General features: G+C 30.2%; 1 protein-coding gene and 2 pseudogenes across 1 annotated transcript; 1 reads left to right on the plus strand and 2 right to left on the minus strand.

Annotated features, from left to right (window-relative positions):
- The first annotated feature begins 1,705 nt into the window (after window positions 1–1,705).
- On the plus strand, window positions 1,706–1,825 carry LOC147073033 (5S ribosomal RNA; annotated as a pseudogene).
- Window positions 1,826–5,480: 3,655 nt separating this feature from the next.
- LOC147073034 (uncharacterized) lies at window positions 5,481–7,251 on the minus strand (annotated as a pseudogene).
- A 323-nt stretch (window positions 7,252–7,574) lies between these two features.
- Window positions 7,575–9,647, minus strand: LOC147073035 (uncharacterized). Its single transcript, XM_085945670.1, has 3 exons — window positions 9,632–9,647; window positions 8,123–8,209; window positions 7,575–7,702 (listed from the first exon to the last, which is right to left on the minus strand). The coding sequence occupies exons 1-3, from the start codon at window positions 9,645–9,647 to the stop codon at window positions 7,575–7,577; spliced, it is 231 nt and encodes a 76-aa protein (XP_085801796.1).
- Between the last annotated feature and the right edge of the window lie 12,278 nt (window positions 9,648–21,925).

The raw sequence follows: 21,925 nt of genomic DNA on the forward strand, positions 1-21,925 counted from the left end.
TCTTTTATAATCTTCATTTGTAATTCCTATTTCTGGACTATACCTTCGTAAGTTGGGAAGACAATTCATTAGATATATATATCCAAATATTGGATTCACTATTGTTTTTTCCACCTTTTTATAATTGCTTGATGAGGATTCAGTTGTCTCAAATAGTTCAGCTATCTGATCTATTGATATTTCTGCAAATACATGATTCAGAAACAATAAGTTATATAATAGTTGATAATTATATTTCATGGGTATGATATTAATTTTCCATATATATACTTATCTACTCCTTAATTTGTGATTAATTAAAATATTAATTAATTATGTTTCATTTCTCCTTTAAATATTGATGAAATGGCACCCTTTACTGTATCGATCGGTATATTACCACCTCATACTTTTGATTCGATCCAAAATTAATTAAAAAAAGGGTCATATATCTTAATTTATCATCTTTATATTACATATATTAAAATACTAAAAAGTATCCATGAACTAAAAAATTAATTCTAAAGCATGATATATTAATATTTGTTAACTAGTACTTTGTGATTTGACACATTATTTACATCTTGGAATACATCTTTATCTTATTAATAAAATCTAACTCTCCATCCTTACTCTAATTATCACATGGAATAATTTATTCAATTAAATTATACTGCATCTTTCCATACTCACCCACCATAAGTGTTCAATAATATTTTCATATGAATACCATATTCTACCAATTAATTACTTTGGAATATATATAATATTCAACACTTTATTGGGGTTAAAATGCTAACAGTTCCACTATTCTTAACTGCATTAGTATTCTGCACTGAACCATCAATATCTCCTGTAGAATGTAACTGTACTGCAAAATCCCCTTTATATCACGAGAATACGAGTGATGGTCCAGTAAGTAAAGAAGTGTACAATGATAATTGTGCACTCAACCAAGCTAAAGAAATAAACACTAACTATGCACCCAACCAAGCTAAAGAAATAAACACTAACTATGCACCCAACCAATTTAATGAGATGAATAGCACAGCCCAACAACAAGAAAAATCTGATTCCTCTCAGGACCATGATGATGATTTTAGTGTATTTGTTTTGTTTGCATTTTTCTCTGGTATACTATTACAGTCTTGGATCCCGGTTGTTATTGTATATATGATAGTCCCAAAACCTCAAAGAACTAATATGCTATGCAATTTATTTAAAATCGGCATTATATTTATAATACTCAAGAATTACTTTATTTTGATTGGATGTAGTAAGCTGATTTTAGATTCATTGGTAACTATTGCATACTTTTTTGGTATTCTTGAGTTAGTTAAGGCATTAGTAGCCCCTACACCAACAGTTGAAGATGGTACTATAAAACAAATAAGTAGTAATGAGACAACTATTATATATATTTAACATTATTAATAAAGTTTTCATCTCCAAATATCATAGATTTATTTTTTGTAATTGACAGATACTCAATAAAGCAATTATTTTTGAGAATAGTAGGGGATATTGTTCTGTTTCCAATTATATATTCAATAGTTGACCACTGACTTCTTATCTAAATTTATAAGTCCTATCTCACTCCATGAAGTCTGAGTCATCTATATCATATTTATAATTTGTGTAGCAAAAATGATGGAGATTCATATCCCATTATTATTCTTAATACACTGTGGTATATGTGCACTTATCCTACTATGGTCTTAATTTTAACTACGGTCATATCTTCAGTAAAATACCCGATCCCTTCAGAACTCGGTAGTCAAGCCTGTGTGAGCCATTGTAAGTACTTAGTTGAGAGATCACTCGGGAACACATGGTACTGTAGTTTTGTTCTTCAAAATAGATAGGTATTTGGAAGTATAGTGTTCATCACACTTTCCAACATACTTTGAAGGATCTTATGTTAGATTTTACTCCAACCCTTGACATAAAATATCATAACTATGAAATTTATACTATAAGTCCGAGAGTATTACGGGACATATAATACAAGTAAAACAATAAATCAGATCATAAGAATAAACTTTTACTCTGTTTTTATTCCTATATTTATATTGGTTCATGAATATGAATTGCACCATATGTTGTTAATTGGAAAGTTAATTTACTGTATAGAATAGTTATAATTGCATGGCTCTCCTAATTGATTCAAAATATCATCACTAATGATTGATGTTTGTAAATACTTCTTCAAAATTTTAAAATGGTTTGTTAATTTATGAATTTTCCATTTAAAGATATTGATGTTCAGATACTTGAATAATTAAGAGAAACAGTGCTCGATATTCTAGTATTTTATATTTTGATGAAAATTTTCAATATCTCAATTTTCTTATGAAAAATCAACATCAAAATTTGTGAGTTTAATTTTTTAAAAGAAAAATCTGCCCCAATAAATATGCTAGCAGAGTATCTGATTGCTGTATGTAATTTTTGTTTTGCGGAAGAGCCTCCATTTGTCAATGTACCAATCTGTGAGGAAAGTGGATTTTTAGCAAAAATCAGGGCAAACAATGACTATTCATTAATGAGCAACACAGATCACCTAAGTAAGGATTCAACTCTTTGTGTAACTGCTTTCAATGAAGAAAAAAAAATTTTACCTGAATGTAAAGCAGTCTGTGAATATGATGACATTCCAAAATTCGTTCCAGTATCTACCAACTCTCATGTTACCAGTGGGGGACTTTTACCTGGTCACATACCTGTTTGTAAGGATGATGGACTTATACCATCAATCAGGGCAAACAATGATTATTCATCAAGGGGCAGCCCAGAGCAAAATGAAGATTCAATTCATTGTAAAACTGTTTTCGATGAAACAGGAGAAATCTTACAGGGATGTAAACCAGTTTGTGAGACTTATGGCGTAAAAGCCATTCCAATATCTGTTGATGGCCCTGTTACCAGTGGAGGACTTCCACCTGGTCACATGCCAATCTGTGAAGATGATGGGTTTATAGCTAAAATCAAAGCAAGAAATGATTATAAATCAATATTCAATCCAAATCCAGAATCGGATAGTTGTAGAGGTTTTTTCAATAAAAATCGAGAAATTTCACCTGAATGCAAACCAGTTTGTGGAGGTTATAAAAATGCAAAGGTTGTTCCAATGTCTGTTGATAGTTCTGGTGACAACCCTGTTAAAAGTGGAGGACTTCCACCAAACCACGTGGGTGTTTGTAAAGATGGATCTACAATACAAAGCATCAAACACATATTTGATAATTCATCAAGAAACGGTCCAAGCTCAAATGATAAGTCAATTCGTTGTGAAACTGTTTTCAATGAAACCGGAGAAATCTTACCTGGATGCGAACCTGTTTGTAGAGATTATAGCGATCCAAAAGCTATTCCAATATCTAGTTATAATGCCAATAAGGATGAAATCTTAACTGGCCAACAAATTAACGCTGCTACTACTACTTCGGATTTAAGTGGTTATGTCTCAACAATCTGGAAGATGCTACCCAACTGCCTAAAGGAAGATTGGACAGTAGATCATTGGGTGGTTTTCACAGCTGTTGTTATTTTGATTATCTGGTTCCATTATTATCACTTTAACTCTATCAACTTTTTTAGTCCAACTTCACTCATTCTTATCATTCTAATGTTCTTCGCTGGTGTTAAACTTGGTATATTTGGACTTTCCGTAAACTGGACCAAGTTTGATAATCCATCGTTAATAACAGACATTCATCCATTCGTAAACTTTTTGCTAAATTTGTCCATTGTGCTAATTACCTACACTTCATGCCTTTTTATATTAAATTCGCTTATTAAAATTGGATCAGAATCATGTCGTAGTTTTGCACCCAGAAGATACAAAAAAATAATAAAAATGCAAGGAATTTAATAAATAATTACTATTAATTTTTTAGTTAAAAGATTTTCAATGAAATTGAGTTGAATTGATTCCTTACAGTTTCATTACCAAGAAATTCACCTTCTTCATCAGTATATTTTCTTTATCATAATGTTCTTTGAATTGAAAATACCAAATATCTTAAGATTCTCCTTAAAACTAATTGGTTCCTATCTTTCAAATTAAATCAGAAGTGTATTCCCTTAATGCCAAGAATTGATCGTCCAACACTGAGCAATACTGTTAAAATGATTTTTTCAGGAAACCGTGGGATATTAGCGGCAGATGAGAGACCATCTTCACTTGAAAAGAAATTTAAAAATGTAGGTATAGAAAATATACCTGACAATCGTGCTTTTTTTAGGGAGATTATGTTTAAAAGCATAGATTTGGACAAATATATTGGAGGGGTAATTTTGAATGAAGAAACTTTTGGACAGTCAGATTCATCAGGGAAGTATCTACATCAAATCTTAACTGATAAAGGAATTTTTGTGGGAGTAAAATTAGATAAGGGTTTAGTAAATATTGGAGAGGAGCTGATTAGTGAAGGGATTGAGGATTTGGAACATAGAATTGTAAATTTTCCAATGCCATTTTTTACTAAATGGAGATCATTATTTAAAATTGATGAAAATAGCCCTTCTAAGGAATGTATAGAAAAGAATATTGATATTCTATGCAAATTTGCTAAAATTTCCCAAGAGCATGGAATGGTTCCCATTGTAGAACCAGAGATCTTTTATGAGGGTAAATACACAGTAGAGAATATGAAAAAAGTTACCAATCAAATATTAACAAAATTATATGATAGATTTTCTGAAAATGGAATCTTCTTACCAGGAATCATCCTCAAAATTAGCTTTATAACTCCGGGGAGAGATAGTGGAGAGACGTATGAGTATACAGGGATTTCAATGGATAATATTGAAATTATTTCAGATAGTGTTCCTAGAGAATCAAAAGCTATCGTGTTTTTAAGTGGGGGGCATTCTTCTACTGAAAGTATTTCACTCCTTAATGCTGTGAATTCTACAAACCAGGATAATGAAAGAATATTCAGCTTTAGTTTTGGTAGAGCCTTAACAGATTCGGTTTTAGAAATTTGGAGAGGAAAATCCCAAAATGTTGAGTCTGCACAAAAAGCGCTTTTGGAAGGGTGTTCTCGTTGTCATACATCTGTTAAAGGAGAGTATAGTATTTGAATAAATATGAACGATCTCTAAAAATTTTATCAGACAAATTAATTATTTTTACTGCGAAAATCTGTGGATGAATAGATATTAGTAATTAATCCAAAGTAGCAAAAGGGAATACTGTCAGTTATATTTATAAAACCTTGAGTAATTAATTTATTAGTCTAAGAAGTATATCTTTCCATCATCAATCATTATAATATCTTGAGCAGACAATTCATCAGCCACAGTTTTTATGTGCTTAATCGGAATACCAGAATTCTCTGCTAGTCGAGACATTTCACAAAACCCTTCACCCAAGTTAACTTCCTTCCATTTCCATATTTCTTCTAAAATAACATCTCTATCAAATTCTACTATATTAATGGCAGGTTGTTTATCATCTGTTAAAATTTGATTAGCACTTGAGACAGTATTAATACTTTGAGCATTTTCAATTTGATAAGATTGAGAATATTTTAATTTTCGTGTAGTATTTCGGATTTTTTTCTTTATGATACTGTTATTAATTAAATCAATTGATTCGATTGCATCACATTCCTCAACTTCTTCACTCAGACGTAATTTGGCAAAGGCTGTGGCCAATCTTATCATTGTTTCTAACAGTCTAGGTGTGATATTTACAAGGAGATTTTTGCTATTCTTATTTTCTCTCATTTTACTATATGCTTTAGAAATATTACTAGCTGCAGATCTTGTCAATTTTGGCCTTAGATTCTTAGCATGCATAATGTAGTCTTTAAATAGCTTTTGGCTTATAATCGACTCTTCGATATCTTCATTGTTCTCTCTGTGCATTTTTAAGACATGTTGACTAATCAGATTATCAGAATCTATTTCTATAATATCTAGTGTTATAAAAACCAAGTCAAACCTCGTCATCAAAGACTCTGGAAGTCTAACATTCTCCTGTGGTGTCATTCTTTCGTTATAGGAGCCCATAATTGGATTGGCTGCAGCCAAAACAGAGCATCTTGCATTTAAAGTCGTATGAATTCCAGCTTTTGCAATAGTCACGGTCTGTTGTTCCATAACCTCATGAATAGCTACTCTATCTAAATCACTCATTTTATCAAACTCATCAATGCAAACAATACCCCTATCTCCTAGAACCATAGCACCTGCTTCTAATCTCTTATCACCAGTATCTTTGTCAATTACAACTGCTGCAGTTAAACCAACACCTGATGAACCTCTACCTGTAGTTGCTATTGAAAGAGGAAGAAAATTGAGCATATATCTCAAGAGTTGGGATTTGGCTGTGGAAGGATCTCCCACCAATAAAATATTAATATCTCCCCTAATCTTACTGCCATTGGCCATTACAATTTCATTTCCTCCAACCATTTGTAGAGCAAGTGCCTTTTTAATGTTGTCATGACCAAATATTGTTGGAGCGATCGCTTTGAATTTCAATTCTGAAGAGGCTAGCAGTTTGAGTTTGTCAAAATCTACTTCTTCTACAAGTTTGGTAGTCTTTAATTGTGCAATATTATTTGCTATTAAAACAGTTCTAAATTTATTTGGAAATTCTCCGTTACCCAAACCTGTAAACGATTTGAATATCCCATAGACGTTAATTCTATCTCCTGGCTTTACCATATCGACTAAATCGTTAGATAGGATACACTCTAGACTCCTAGGTAACTGACCTGGTGGAGAATTTTCCGGCATCTCCTGTAAAACTACAGTTTGGAAATCTATGTATGTACTTAATCCAAATTCTGAATTTAGAGGTCGATTTTCTATAGACGTTGGATATACCGTGTTTGTAGGTGGTAATTTTCCTATCATTGTATTGTCTCTATATTCTTTTTCAAGAAACTCCTGCTTTACCTTATCGAAATGGACGCTTTTCCTAATCTTTGGCCTAACAAGAGAAACACTTGTAACAATCCCCTGACAGCAAATCATCTTGGAGATAAAGGAACTAGTTATAGTTCGTGGAGTAACAAAATTTGAACCCAATGCACCTGTAATACCCAAGCTGTCAATAAAATATTCCCTCAACTCATCTTGGAAGAATGGAATGGTTCCTTGTGGATCTGAAACTATTGTGTCAGCAAGATCTCTATTAAATTGTCTCACTTCATTAATATCTACAATATATCTTTGATTCTTAACGAGTGTATCTGTTCTGGCTTGTAAAAACTGCTTAAATGCCTCTGTTGCCTCTGAAGATTCCAAAGTCATTTAGATTTAGGGGAAAAGAAAAGTAGATAAAATAAAAAGGAAGTATATTCAATTAAAATCATTTCGTAAAAGTACAGCTATGTAAATCATTTATCTAAAATCATCATTATTGAGTGGAAATATAGTTTTAATCAATAAAAAGTAATATAGTCAGATAAGGAACGGGAGTTCATCAGTTATATGCTGAATGTTATAGCCATTATACTGAAAAATTTTGGTTATTGAAATTAAGGGATTTAAGGATATTAGAAATAGTATGGAATAAAACTTAATTAATTACAAAATCTCAATCTGAAAAATTATTTATGCAATATAATCAAATTCTATAAATAACTATTATAATACATAAAATTAGAAAATAGTAAATATAAGTATCTATACCAAACTAATTGAGATTCATGAAACATCATATTGCAAATACCAAATGGAATGACCATGGGAATAGAAAGATCTGGAGATCTTAGATAAAGAATATATTTTTCTAAAATATTTGTTGATTTCAAATATTTGTAACTGATTGAAAGCCAAATGGACTGATCAAGATTTGAAAAGGATTGATTTTGCATGTTTTGTGAATAATTTTGGAGTCCACATTCTTTCAAGGCAAATATCCACATCCTTTCATACATCTTTACTGCATTATAACAGCTTATATGATTTTTGTGACCTGAAACTCCATATTCATCGAATGTAATAATTGTCAAAGGTTTAAGTAGAAGACCTTTTATTACATTTTGATGCAACATATCGACTATTTTAAAAGTATCCCAATCGTCGTTATCAACAAAATTGGAGAATTGGCAGCTAATTTTGTTTGCTTTACATAACCTAACCAATTCTAATTTCCGATTTTTGGCACATTCTGATAAACAAAGAATTTTTGGTTTATAATTATAAAGAAGTGGAGAGAAAAACATAGATTCATCATCAGGATGAGCGGTTAGAAGTAAAATGTTATCTGAAATATTAATTCTCGTTTGAAAAAACCAGGGAATGGTTCTAAGAAAGATCCAAAAGTTGAGTATTAGAAGTATTGAATGCATAGGGAGTAAATAATATTGATTTAAAAGAAGAGAGTAATTCAATAGATATGAGACGATTTATTTGACTCTTTGACATATAAATTGATCAAACAAATATTTTCTAATAATAAAGTAGATTAGTATACTGTACAACAAAGACGATTTATTTTGCTACTTAAAAATGTATTATATAATTCTATCCTATTCAAAAGTCAAATAAGCACATGCATAATTATAATCCCGTCGTGAAATAAATTTACCCTTATATGATGTTAAAATGGTTTGATTACAAACTATTACCTGGCCATCTATTAATTCATTCAAGTATCCAAAGGAATCATATAATGATTATGCAAAGATATTTCTCAAAATCTAAGTAATATTGAGTCAACAAGCTTATTCAATACTAACTAAGCCTTTTACAGACTATCAAAGTTCCTAACTAATTACTAACCTAAAAATACGACGTTAAAAATGGTAATATTAAGAGAAATGGGAAGACTCTATTAATTATCCACTATTAGAATGCAGATATTAAGAAAATATCTAGAAGTATTATTAATAATACTATGTTAAATAATACTTCAGAACTTAATAGTTGATATTGCATTTTATATAATAAAATCAGACAACCAAAAGAATTACCATTTCAAATTAGGATGGTTTATAACAGCTGATCTTTAGAAAATGGTCCCAAAACTATAACAACATCATAAACTCATATTAATCAAGAATAATATTTCTTTATTAGGTTCCTATGCTTTTGCACCAATTTGGAGCATCACCAATTTGACTACAGAAATAAGTTTCCATTTGTTCATTTTCTCCACCCACAAAGATAATCCCATCATCTGCCTCAATAGAATTTATCTTATAACCCACATCTACGAAAGACTCGTAGTGGTCTTTTATGGGTTTTATATACAACTTAGAACGAGATACTAATATTCTATTCTTATTGTGATATTTTAGTTTATCAACAGGAATATCAAATTTTTCCATACAATTCGAGGATCTAAAATCGAATTCGTAAACTCCAAAATCGGTACCAATCATGTATCTTGTGGATGATGTATCAATAGAAGTTATATGGGGAAATTGCTTAGCGAAAATTAATTCGTTGTTTCTTGAATCAATAAATCCAAAGTTATCTATTGAGGTGTATCCTAGAATTCCGTGTAAGTCAGAGATGCATAAGCTATCGTGTAAAAAATCTGATGAACAGAGTGATGCAGAGCCAATAAATTTGCCTAGCTCCAAATCAAACCGATAAATTTGGTCTGATGCTATATATAGAAAGCCATAGTGATAAAGCATATCACGACCAGTTGCTGGAAGCTTTATAATATCATGCAAACCATTCTTTGTATGCATTTCTACAGAATTATCTATTCTTAGGGCTGCCAATTTTATTTCGTCCAAAAATCTTACTTTTATTAAATCGTTTATTGAATGCCTTTCTATTTTCAAATTCATAGATGATAAGTCGAATAGCTTTACAGAGGGCTTATAATTTCCTACCGCAGCAAGTTTGGTTTTAGAAGGGTTTATAGAGAAGTCCAAACAAGAAACTGGAAAATCAAATTGGCTCAAAAGAGGAGTTTTAATAATTTTTATAGAATTCATGGATAAAAAATTATCATATTTATAAATACAGAATATTAGAATTAATATTTATATACCAATGTGTACAAAAATTAATCTACGTGAGTATATTAACATGATTTATATAATAATATACAATTTGCCTGTATCTACACGTGTCCACATAAATGAAACCTTATTATGACGTTTTGTTTCATATTTTCAATTTCAAACTCTTTTTTGATTTAATTTTTTATAGTTCAATAATGAAAATAATTTTGAATTATTCAACAGAAAATAAAACTTACTATTGGTGTTTATTTCCTATTTGATGGTTATCAAATATTTTCGAAGACTCAAAGTTGTTTTTGATTTTCTGAAACTTATATTTTATTGGTGAATTCACGAAACGTATGTTTTAAAAGAATTATTTAAAAAATCGTAGAGAGTTAGCAGCATGTACAAATCAATTGCGGCACTACTTCTAACATTTCAGTTTTCTACAATATTTGCAGAACAAACTGGGAATGGTACCAAAGGTGTAACTCCAGAGAGTAGTCACAAAAAATCTGGACAAAATAAAAATAGCAGTTCCGAAATGTCTAAACCATCATCTAAATCATCTAAGCCGGAGGGTGATGATGAGAAGAAGAAGGAGAGTAGTAAGAGAAAGGAAGAAACCAAGGCTAAGAAACCATCATCTGGGTTATTATCTTCGTTCTTAGCTGACAAAGAGGTTGATGCTCCTCCTAAGAGTGATGAAGGGGAGAAGGAAACTGCTCCTAAGGATGATGATGTAGAAGAAGATGATGATGATGAAAAGAAGAAGGAAGCTTCTGATGAAAAAAAGAAGAAGGAAGCTTCTGATGAAAAAAAGAAGAAAGAAGCTTCTGATGAAAAAAAGCCTGCTCCAAAGAAACTGAACAAAAAACAGGAAACCACGAACCAATCAAAGCTTATTTATGAAGATGATTTCATATGTGTTCCATGTACCGATTCAAAAGGAAAATCTCCATGTGATAATAAAGGATGTAAATGTGCATGCGATTGTGATGATGGCATGCCTGATCCAAATAAAGATGTCCCATGTCCTTGTCTTAATCCTGATGGTACAATTAAAACTGAAAAAGCGGTTGGAGTTTTAAATCAATAAATAACTAATTTAAAAAATGGGTATTTAAATTTAACTATATCTTGATGGATATGGATATTTCATAAATTTATGAATCTATTATGTTGTTACAACTTGATTGGCTATATCACAAACATTAGTATTACCATTTTATTATTAAATTATAATATCCAAGTATAAATATAATATAGCAATGTAAGATATGTTTTATACAACCTATGAGCTGTTAATTTTTATTCCATTAATCAATATTTACTGAATTCTAGTTGTATTTATTATTTGTAAGATAAAATAATTTGCTATTCTTTAAAACCAAAAATTTATTTTATTAGCCAACATAATTACTTAATAACATTAAATAATTGATTGTCTTTAGTCCAAAAATGTATTCTACCCTTGGCTGAAATCTTTGTTTATTCATAAAAAGTTTCAGAATCTATAACAAAATTGAATCATTCAAAATAAATATGAATGATGGAATGGTAGTACTGTTGGCAACTCTTCAGCTTTTCATTTTTATATCAATCGTGTATAGATTAAGTGAAACTAAGAAATTTAAAGACAATGATGAGTTTAAAATTGGTCTTGTGGGGGCATCTGTATTCATGTATATATCGTGGTTAGTTACTTATATGGCTCATATAAATCCATTTATTGAACCAGAGTTTTAATAAATTATTTTACAAACTTAAGATATGGAAAACTTACCTTGTAAATACTTCTTACAAAGCTTTTATAGTATATGATTTAAATATGGAGCTACAAACTGTTTACATTGCTAACCAATGCTATGTTACAATATAACAGAATAGTATGGGTTACATTTATAGTACTTTGTGACTATATAGAGGTTAAGCTGGTAAAAAAGTAGCAAAACTACTCGCTTATTAAATATTGAAGCTATCATATTAGCCAAGATAGGAAAATTCGTAGTATAGTTTATTATTAAAATCATTTCCATTACAATCCATCTATCAATATGCACATTTTCGCATTATGAAAGATTTTATGTTTTTGTGAAGTTTGGATATACGAAAACTGATTTTAACTATTATTTATTATAGACAATAGAATTATACTCTAGCTCATCCAGTTATAACAAATATAGAAAATATAATTTGTTTAAGCAATGCTCCAACATTACTATTTGGTAAGGTCTTAAATTGATGCATCTGGATTAGCGCTAGATAATGAAACTGTTTTACAACATTATCTATTTAAAATTCAATAACCAAAATTGGAGTATATTTAACCAGTATAACTTCAAATCCAATTATCCCTTAAAAGTACAGGCCGTGATGTTTCAGTCAAAAACAATAATATCATTTTGAATTCGTAACTTTGGGTTTCATGTTTTATTTTTAATGATAATTCTTAAATACACTATGGATAATAAATACTATAGAAAAGGCTTAACATACAAGACAGTAATATTTACCTATCTTACATTTGTTATATTGGTTGTGCTAGGTCATATTCGTGACCAGTTTGGTAAAATATTCCTGTGGAAGCAATATGCAAGATTTTATGAAAATAGAAAAATTCCACCCCTCTATACAACTTTCGAAAGTTTCTACATTAGAAGACTGTATATGAGAATATCAGATTGTTGGAACAGGCCAATTTTAGGAGTTCCCAATAGTAGTGTCTTGGTAAAGGAGAGGACTTCGAATGATCATAATCAATCCTTTAGATTTACAGATAAATCCTTAAAACTACTAAACTTCGGATCTTATAACTATCTGGGATTCTCAGTAAATTCTGGAAACATTATAGAAGAAGATATTAAAATACTCAAAACCTGTGGAATTGTAGATTCATTTTATCAGTGCGATGGACCTCAAAATCCTATAGTAGCTGAATTGGAAATTAAACTAGCATTGTTTTTGTCGACAGAGGACTGCATAGTATATCAGATGGGATATGGGACTAATACAACCGTCATTCCAGACATTATGAATAATTCCTTAATATTAAGTGACGAATATAATCACATGTCCATAATTAATGGAATGAAATTGACTAATAGTAAAACTATTGTTTTTACACACAATGATATGGAGGATTTGGAAAATAAACTGATTTACAATATCAGTCAGGGACAGCCAAAAACACACAGAAGTTGGGATAAAATATTTGTAGTCGTTGAAGGACTATTTTCTATGGAAGGTGATATTCCTAATTTAAGAAGAATTGTAGAGCTAAAAAGGAAATATAAGTTTTATACATATTTAGATGAGGCACATTCAATAGGTGCTCTTGGAATAACTGGGAGAGGTGTATGTGAATATTTAGGGATTGATTCGAAAGACATAGATATTAAGATGGGAACATTTTCAAAAAGTTTTGGGGGGATTGGGGGATATATAGCAGGATCTAAATCATTGATAAGCTTTTTAAGATATCGTGGAACTTTTTGTAAAATCGGAGAGCAAATGTCTTATGTGGTGGCAAAGCATATTTTAGAAACACTCAAAAGCATTATGTGTGATCGTTCAAGGATCTCTAAATTAATTGAAAATACAAGGTACATGAGAAAACTCCTGAATAGTAACAAATTTTTCATCCTAGGGGATGAAAATAGCCCTGTAATTCCCATTCTGATATTTAATCCGGGAAAAATTGCAGACTTTTCTAGATTATGTCAAGAAAATGGGTTGGGTGTTGTAGTGGTTGGATTTCCTGCCACACCCATCCTGTATAGTAGAGTTAGAATATGTGTATCTGCTTCTCATACTGCAAAAGAAATCGAAAGAGCAGTAGAGATTATCAATAATGTCGGAACATTATTAGGTATGAAAATAGGTCAATAAAGGAATATTACTACTGGGTTGGTTTTACAGATTTTAAAGTAATTTTTGTAAAATTCCACGGTTGAAATAGAAATAGCTCTATAGGCAGTGCAATGGTGTATGCTGTTGTATTATCATATAACACATATTTAAAATTCCTAACTATGGGTAGATAATTATTCCTTTATCTTTTTTTAAGCCGTTAATGACTTTGGAGATTTATTCAGTCGATATAAAAGAAGAAGATAATTTAGTAATCTATGGTGGGGACGATAATCAAGTAGACATATTTAACTATAAAGATAACTATCCATTAACTAAAGTAGATGATCTGGATGAGTCGGCTATTTTCTGTAAATTCTTACAAAATGATCGATTCTTGATAGTTACACTAGCTGGAACTATCGCTATTATGTCTAATACGGAAGAAATCGGAGTTATTGAGCTTGGAGAGGTGGTTAGTACAGTAACTCATAAACAATTAGATTCAGAGCAATCTGTATTGGTTGTTGGCTGTGAATCTGGTATGATATACGTTTACAATTCAGAGTTAGATCACATCAATACCATTAATAGTCATTCTACAGAGATATTGGATTGTGATTTTCATGAAAATAAAGTGATTTCCTTAAGCTCCAATCAATTTTTCATAACAGATGAATTTGGACGGAATCTTGTCTCAATAAAAGTTGTTGGATCTACTGCATTTAAATATATTGGTAACAATATTACTTGCTTAGCCCAGGGAGAGAAAGTTCAAATTTTTAAGAGATCTAGCATATTGTTTGAGTATCCTGTTGATGGTATTGTAGATACAATTGAGTTTGTAGAAAGAACTCTGGTGATTGGCGGTGATTTTAATTATATCCTGTTAATTAATACTAATGCAAATTATGGGGTATTCAAATACAACTTAGATTTAAGAGTTAATAAGATCAAACTTTATCATAAAAGTTTGAAGATTGGTCAGAGCTATGAGATCATCTTTAGTACATATTGTGGTTTTATGGGCAAAATGGACATTAGAGCATTAAAAAGCTTGGTATTTTATGAGTGTAGTGTCAGAACAATCTTTGATTTTAATTTTGGCAACTATTATTTAGTTGTGGGAGGTTTAAGAGAATATAATTTAATTAATTTAAATGAAAACAAATTAACATTGGAAGAGATTTATCAAATTAAAGACAACAATCTATCCTATTGTACAGAAGGTGATTTTGGTGAAGATTTCATTGATGAAAACTAATTATTTTATAAATTCCAATTTATCAAATAAATTTTTTAATATATCAAATTAAGAAAAACTTTATTTATCAATTTTCTGAAACTTATGATAGCACAAATAAATATAACTAAATCAATGTTGGGAAGATTGTGATACACATGATGATAAATAATAGTTTTTTATTTGGAATGCATAACTGAATTTTTACTATATGAATGAAATATAGTTTTAAAGAAAAAAGTGTAATTTATTTCTTCTTTACTTTTGATTCTAAGAACCTATATACAATATCTATTTTCCTATAATTTTGTTTATAATCCTTTTTTTAGATTTTTATCAGTTTCATCAATTGTCTTGCCAGAATATTCATTTGCCTTAGCAATATCTTTAAGTTCGGTAGTTTGTTTATTGGCTATTTTTTTCTGTACACTAGCTTCTTTATTCACCTTCTTTGCCACATGTAGAATCTTCTTCAACTCATAATCTGTTTTATTTTGCCCCTTAACATATTCTTCATTTTCTGGCTCCTCTACATCTGATGATACGCCATATTCTTGTTCTTCATATTCATCTGATTCAGCCATTGCCTCAATTTCTCTTTCTTCATTCTTGTCTCTTCTAAACCATCTCTTAATCTTATCAACAAAAGGTAATCTAATATTGAATAGATGACTATTTTTATCAATCTCTTCGGCAGTATCACGAGCTCTTTCAGCACTTCTGTGAACGGAAACTGCTGCTTTTTTGGATTTTTTTATTTTTTCTCCTTGTCGGAACATCGAAGCAGTGGTTCCTTTTTGTTTTTGAGCAGCCTTTTCAAACTTCAATCTAGCATTTTTAGTTTTTTGATAGTTCTGGGCCTCTATCCTTTCAGCCTCTCGAATTAGTTCTTGATCTACATCTTCCTTCTTCGATGCTTGTTGAGCTTTTTGCAAGTTATATATATCTTTCATCGGGGCAGTTTAAATTTTTCAGAAATTAGAAAAGACTTAATAATTTAAGGGGATATAGAAATTTCTGTTAATAATATGAAATTGGAATATTAATTCATGCATTTATTAGGAATATATCAGTAACTAAACGAATTCTGTATAGGGTAGTGTAAATATTAACAAAATCAGTGGATACTCAGAAAAATTGTAAGTAATTAAGCATCGACCCTAAGCTATCAGGTATATTTATTGATATTGTAATATTTTTCAACTACTTATTGATTTCTAAAAATCTATACCAGGTATTAATAACTCAGAAATATCCCAGTCCTCAAATGTACCATCTGGTAAAGTTCTTCTTATAATAAATGGCAATTTGCGCTCTATCAACTCTTTTTTTGCAATATCCATACACTCGGTTAGAATTCCAATTTCTATAAACGGCGGTGCATTATCTGCTAATTGTGTTGCTCTGGCACCAATAATCCTAGCTTTTTCGTAAATCGTCATTCTGTTTAGCGTTTGTCTAGGCTTTTTATTCAATTCTGGCTCCATTTAGGGATGGAAAAACTGAGAAAATAAGTAAGTAAAAAATACCTATTTAGAACCAATCTTCTTTAATTAAACCAAATAAGGGATAGGTATTTAATCAGGATGTATTTTTCTTTTATTTACTCAACTATTCATTATCATACATTCAGCTATGAAATGATACCTTGGACAAATAAGATTGAAAGGTATGGGTTTTTAACCAAATCAACTTACAAGTTATAGTTATTAAATGATCTAGAAGCATCACAATATGTAAACTGAAAATTTTTATTGACTGTTAAGTGTTTGTCATCCTAAAATTTGTTATAGAATTGAATTTTTAGAAAAGTTTTCTGTTGTAATTTGATATAAGAGTGTAAATACTTTTTAAACCTTGAAAATAATATAATACTCCACTATGAAATTGAATCAGGAATAGTAAAATTATCTTAGAGTGAAAATTTATGAGCGTATTCATGGCAATAATTATCTTTCTGGATAGTTTTTTGATTGCTTACAACAACTAAGCCCATATGATTCACATACGGTTCTTGAAAAACTGTTATTATTGTACATCTCTATTTATTGGTCTAAATGCATTCTATTCAACACAAAATGCGTACTACTATACTCCTTAGTAATGCTAATGGATAATAATTATTTTTCAACAGAAAATTACCAATTGTTGGCTTATACACAACAATATTATCATTATAAATAAATTTATAGGTCCATTGCTCTTTTTATTAGCATCTATGAGTGATCTTGGAGATAAAAAATTCATATAACTTTCTTGTTGAAATAAGAGATAGTGCATATCAATAACTCATTTTAAAATATTGGTGGGTTTAATTCATTGGCTGTTGCTATTGTTGAGAAATCAAAATTTTCAATGTACCCTATTTTAAATACTTAAAAGTTATGAAATCTCTTAAAAAGAATTCGGAGTTGAAATTTGCCACCATCAAATGAATATGGAGGTCTCATATAAAATATCTCAGACTTATTATAATTAATGTGTAATTCAATATTTGCTTCGGTAGAAATGATACCGGTTATTTTATATGCTCTTTCTTTTGCTATCCAGTTGAATATTTTGCTGTCCTTGCTAAATTTATTACGATTTGGACTTCAGTTCTGTATTTTGGGTAATTCAGCCCCTTATTTATGTTTATTGCTATTTTTGTAATAAATAAAGAAACAAACCAGAAAGTTTTTAGATCTTCTCAATCACTTTCACAATCCAAAATAACATGCTATTTTACAGAGTTTGTGAATTTACATGGGGACTCTGAAAGTGGGATCATATCTCATGAAAATTATGACTTTGTGTTCACTTCTGATTCTTCAAACTTCTATGTTGCACAGGTTGATAAGTTTAGTTTTTTATCCGAGGTTTCGAATGTCCTAGAATTTATCAAATGTCATTCCAATGGAGATATCTTTGACTCTTTGGTATTGATAGATAACTGCCTTTATAATGGGAAATGTTTTATTGATAAAAATATTTCTCAAATTATGTCCCTTGAAAGTCAGGAAGAGGTTATCTTCAACTTAATGATGGAGAATAAAAAGAAAGAACAAATCGAAAAGATGGAGAGCACAATTACTTCAAGCAATCAGCCCATTTCAAATATGATAAAATCCCACGAGAATTCTAATATTTACTCATGCAGCTCATCTATTGAAAGTAGTGTTCCTTCCAAACTAAAGATTCAAGCTTACTCTTCAAAGAAACCTATTCTGATAATCGTCAAAGAGAAGATTAATATAAAAATAGATAAGGAAAATTATATTCAAGACAACACTGTCTCTGGGGAGATGAGTATGGTCATTAATGATGCCCAATATAAACAAATTGAAGTTAAAATGAAAAATCTTCAGAAAAACTTAAAATTTTCACCATATTTAGATAAAGTTTCTCTAAAAAGATCAATTTTTAAATTTGAAAAGGAAAGACAACTGAATAAGAACATTCCACTTTTAAAATGGACTGGAAAACTTACAGAAATACCGATCTCTATTGAATATTGGCTGGATGAAGAAGATGGAAAGTATTGTAGTACAATCACTTTTATAGGAAATAGGAAGGTTAAAAATTTGAAGGTCCAATTTGATAAAACTGAATTAAGCGATTTGGAACTTTTTAAGAATGGAACTGAAAAGAGTGATATAAAGCTGTCGGAAAACCAAATGAGATGTATTATAGATGTTGGATCTTTACATAAGGGTCATAAAAAAACTTTTGAAATTAAATATTACGGTTTTGACTCCCATGGTATTTTCCCCATGGAAGTAACTTTTGAAGAAGGTTTAGAATCAAATATGAATGTTGAGGCAATATTTTTGAGAGACAATGAAATTAAGGAATATGAAGTGCGAAAAATTATGGAGGTGGAGAGGTTTATAATAAATAATGAGTAAAATAAATTCATTAAATTGAGAAAAACCTATATAGGTAAGTGTTACTAGGCTATAGATCGATATTAGCTATTCTTCTAACTTTTATACTTTGATAGAATCATTGTTTCTTAAATAGCCTTTTGGTAAATTCAATCGAATTAACAGAATATTGTTTTTTAGATGATAGTGAGCCGACCCAGCTATACTGAGGTAAAGCAACAATATCAAAAGAAAATAATTTTGCAATGCTCGATGTTTGCTTAACTAATAGTGAAGTTCCCCAGACTTAGTAGATAATACTTTATTCAATATATTTTCTAATTTATATTTTTGTGAAAATTTTTTCTCCCAAATGGACGTAACAAAAAAGAGCAGAACTTTTAAGACATTCAACTATCGTGGAAAATCACTTGAAGAGTTGATGGACATGCCAATAAGTAAATTTGCAGAGTTAATTCCAAGTAAGAACAGAAGACATCTCACTAGAGGAATAAATAAGTATGAAAATGATTTACTAGATAAAGTTGTGAAGTATCATTCAGAAATGACTTCAACGGTTAAACCTACTCCAATAAAGACACATGAGAGAACAATGGTAATTGTTCCAGCAATGATTGGAGCCACAATTGCTATACACTGTGGAAATGGTTATTTTCCATTGGATATAAAACCAGAAATGATTGGACACAAGCTTAAGGATTATGTTCCAACTAGAGCACACTGTTCTCATGGAAGACCTGGGATTGGTGCCATTACTAGTTCAAAGTTCGTACCACTTAAATAAACAACCTTAACTATATTTCAAATTGATTTGTCTTTATCATAAATAGTATAAATCGATGTGTTAAATTTTTTATAGTACCTATATTGTGGGTTAGATTGAGAAATGATATCTTAGTTAAGTATTAACAAATTAATTTTTTCACAACTACAAACTTTAAGGATATATTTAGCATTCTAAAAAATATCTTATAAATTCTTATCATACTCTAAAAGGTTCAGAAAATTATATAAACCTTAAAGTATTTTAAACTTTTTATCATTAATTCTTGCGTTTTATATCTTTTAATAAATTTATTTTTCATATTTTGTAAAATTTTTATCCCCGGGTTAATGAAAGAGGAAGATAACGATCAGCTTAAAAAAATTAAAATCGAAGGAGATAAGGAGGTAGAAAATAGTGAAAATGACACCATGGATGTAGAAATTAGTTCTAATGATAAAAGTGAAGTTTCAAAGAATAGCGACTCAGAAAGCTCAAACAATGAAAACATATCGGATAGATCATTTATTTACAACTCTGAAGAGTTTGAATCCCTTACATCTATTTCTTCTTGTGAAGAATTGACTTACTTCGGGGAAGAGTCAAAAGATTCTAGTGAATACTCAGAGATTTCACAATTTGCTTGGGATGATTCGGAAGAAGAAACAAAACAACGAGAAGAGTATAAGCTAGACAATTTAGCATCTAGTGTATGGGTAGAAGGTGAGGGATTGAAGAAGGATATTCAACGAAATAGGAAAACAATCAAATTTACTTTCAATCGTAATATTTTTAGTGCTCGTTGCAAAATAAAGCTTTTTCGAGTGTTCGAAAAGTTTAATGTAATTGTTGATAGCTTTAATCTCATATACATTTATAATACCTTTGATGAGATCAAGACATTCAAGATTGATTGCTTTAAAATTACAGATTGTACTGTCTATGGTGATCGACTGCTCTTTTGTAGTGAGAATTCCTCTATAATTTACGAGATGAGTTTAGAAGGGGGTATTTTGCCCATTAAGAAGGGACTTGGAAACATCAGAGTTATGCTTTCTAGGAAGTTATTATATCTTTTAGGAGATAGGTTGGCAGTATTAGATAATTCATTTAGTGTGGTTAATGAATTTAGAGAGAATTTTATAGGAATGTGTGCTCTTTCTGAGTGGATATTCTGTCTAAAAGACAATGGTGATGTTTATCAATTTGATCAAAAACTGATGTTTATTAAAAAACATACACATTCGACTAAATTCCAATTTAGAAGCATTCATTCCAATGCTAGACAAATCTTTCTGGGTACTGAAAAAGGAGTCATAGTTATGACGCCTGAAGTCATTCCAATTACAGAATTTACTAATCTGCAGAGTGAAATCTCATCATTTACATTCACCGATAGATTTACGTTCTATGCATCTAATTCACCAAATAGCTTGCGTATTCTCAAAGAAGATTTGAAATGCTATGATAGATTCCCATTCAGTAAAGTTAAACTACCGCCGATTACTCATTTGGGTATACATTCAAATATTCTCTTCATGTGCTCTGGAAAGTTTGTAAATTCACTCTCCATGAATTATGAATGAGTACAGAAATGGTTTACCTTAGTGAATTATTTCGAACAGTTTAAAATAATTAAATAATTGTTATTATGATAGATTATTAATTAAATTTATTTTAAGAATAAATGTTATTTCGATGATATTCAAAGAGAGAAAAAATTCTAGGACCAACATATGTTTCATATCACTTGGAATGCTTATGGTTCTAATAATTTCATAAATCTTTTTTCAATTGATATCATCCTGACAATCTTTCTTTTATTAGTCTTGCTCACACAATCCCTTCTATCCTTCATCTCTTATCTGTTAAACTCTTCATTTATTTTATACCAAGTTAAATCTACCAAAATTTTTAATGCAGAAGCATCTGCAATTTTAAATCCAGCGAAATGCAAGTATTGAACTACTGCCTTCTCAATTTCTTCCCGGTAACGAACTGTCTCTGTTCCTTCAGATATTTTCCCTTCTTCATAATTAGGTATGGCTTTTTCTCTAAATGAAAATAATCCATCAGATACTTGTTTCATGGACGTTGCACAGTCTATGTAGTACTCAGACCCGATATTGAAAGTAAGACAGTTATTCCATATCAAATCCAAGTCTGCTTTAAAATCATGCAAATCTTTATACAAGTAAATTTTCTTGGACATTGTTCCCAAATCCATAGGCTTTTTAATTATATTGAAATAATTAGGAGCTTCTTTTTTGCTTACTTTACTTAAAAATAT

The sequence above is a fragment of the Rhyacophila brunnea genome, unplaced genomic scaffold (assembly GCF_057557595.1).
Source record: "Rhyacophila brunnea isolate RB1 unplaced genomic scaffold, BYU_Rbru_1.0 scaffold_186, whole genome shotgun sequence".
NCBI lineage: Eukaryota > Metazoa > Arthropoda > Insecta > Trichoptera > Rhyacophilidae > Rhyacophila > Rhyacophila brunnea.

Coding starts and splice junctions, on each gene's coding strand:
- LOC147073035 (XM_085945670.1), bottom strand. Junction 7,703..8,122: donor TTATAAACCAAAAATTCTTT/GTTTATCAGAAT, acceptor TAAGATCTCCAG/ATCTTTCTATTCCCATGGTC.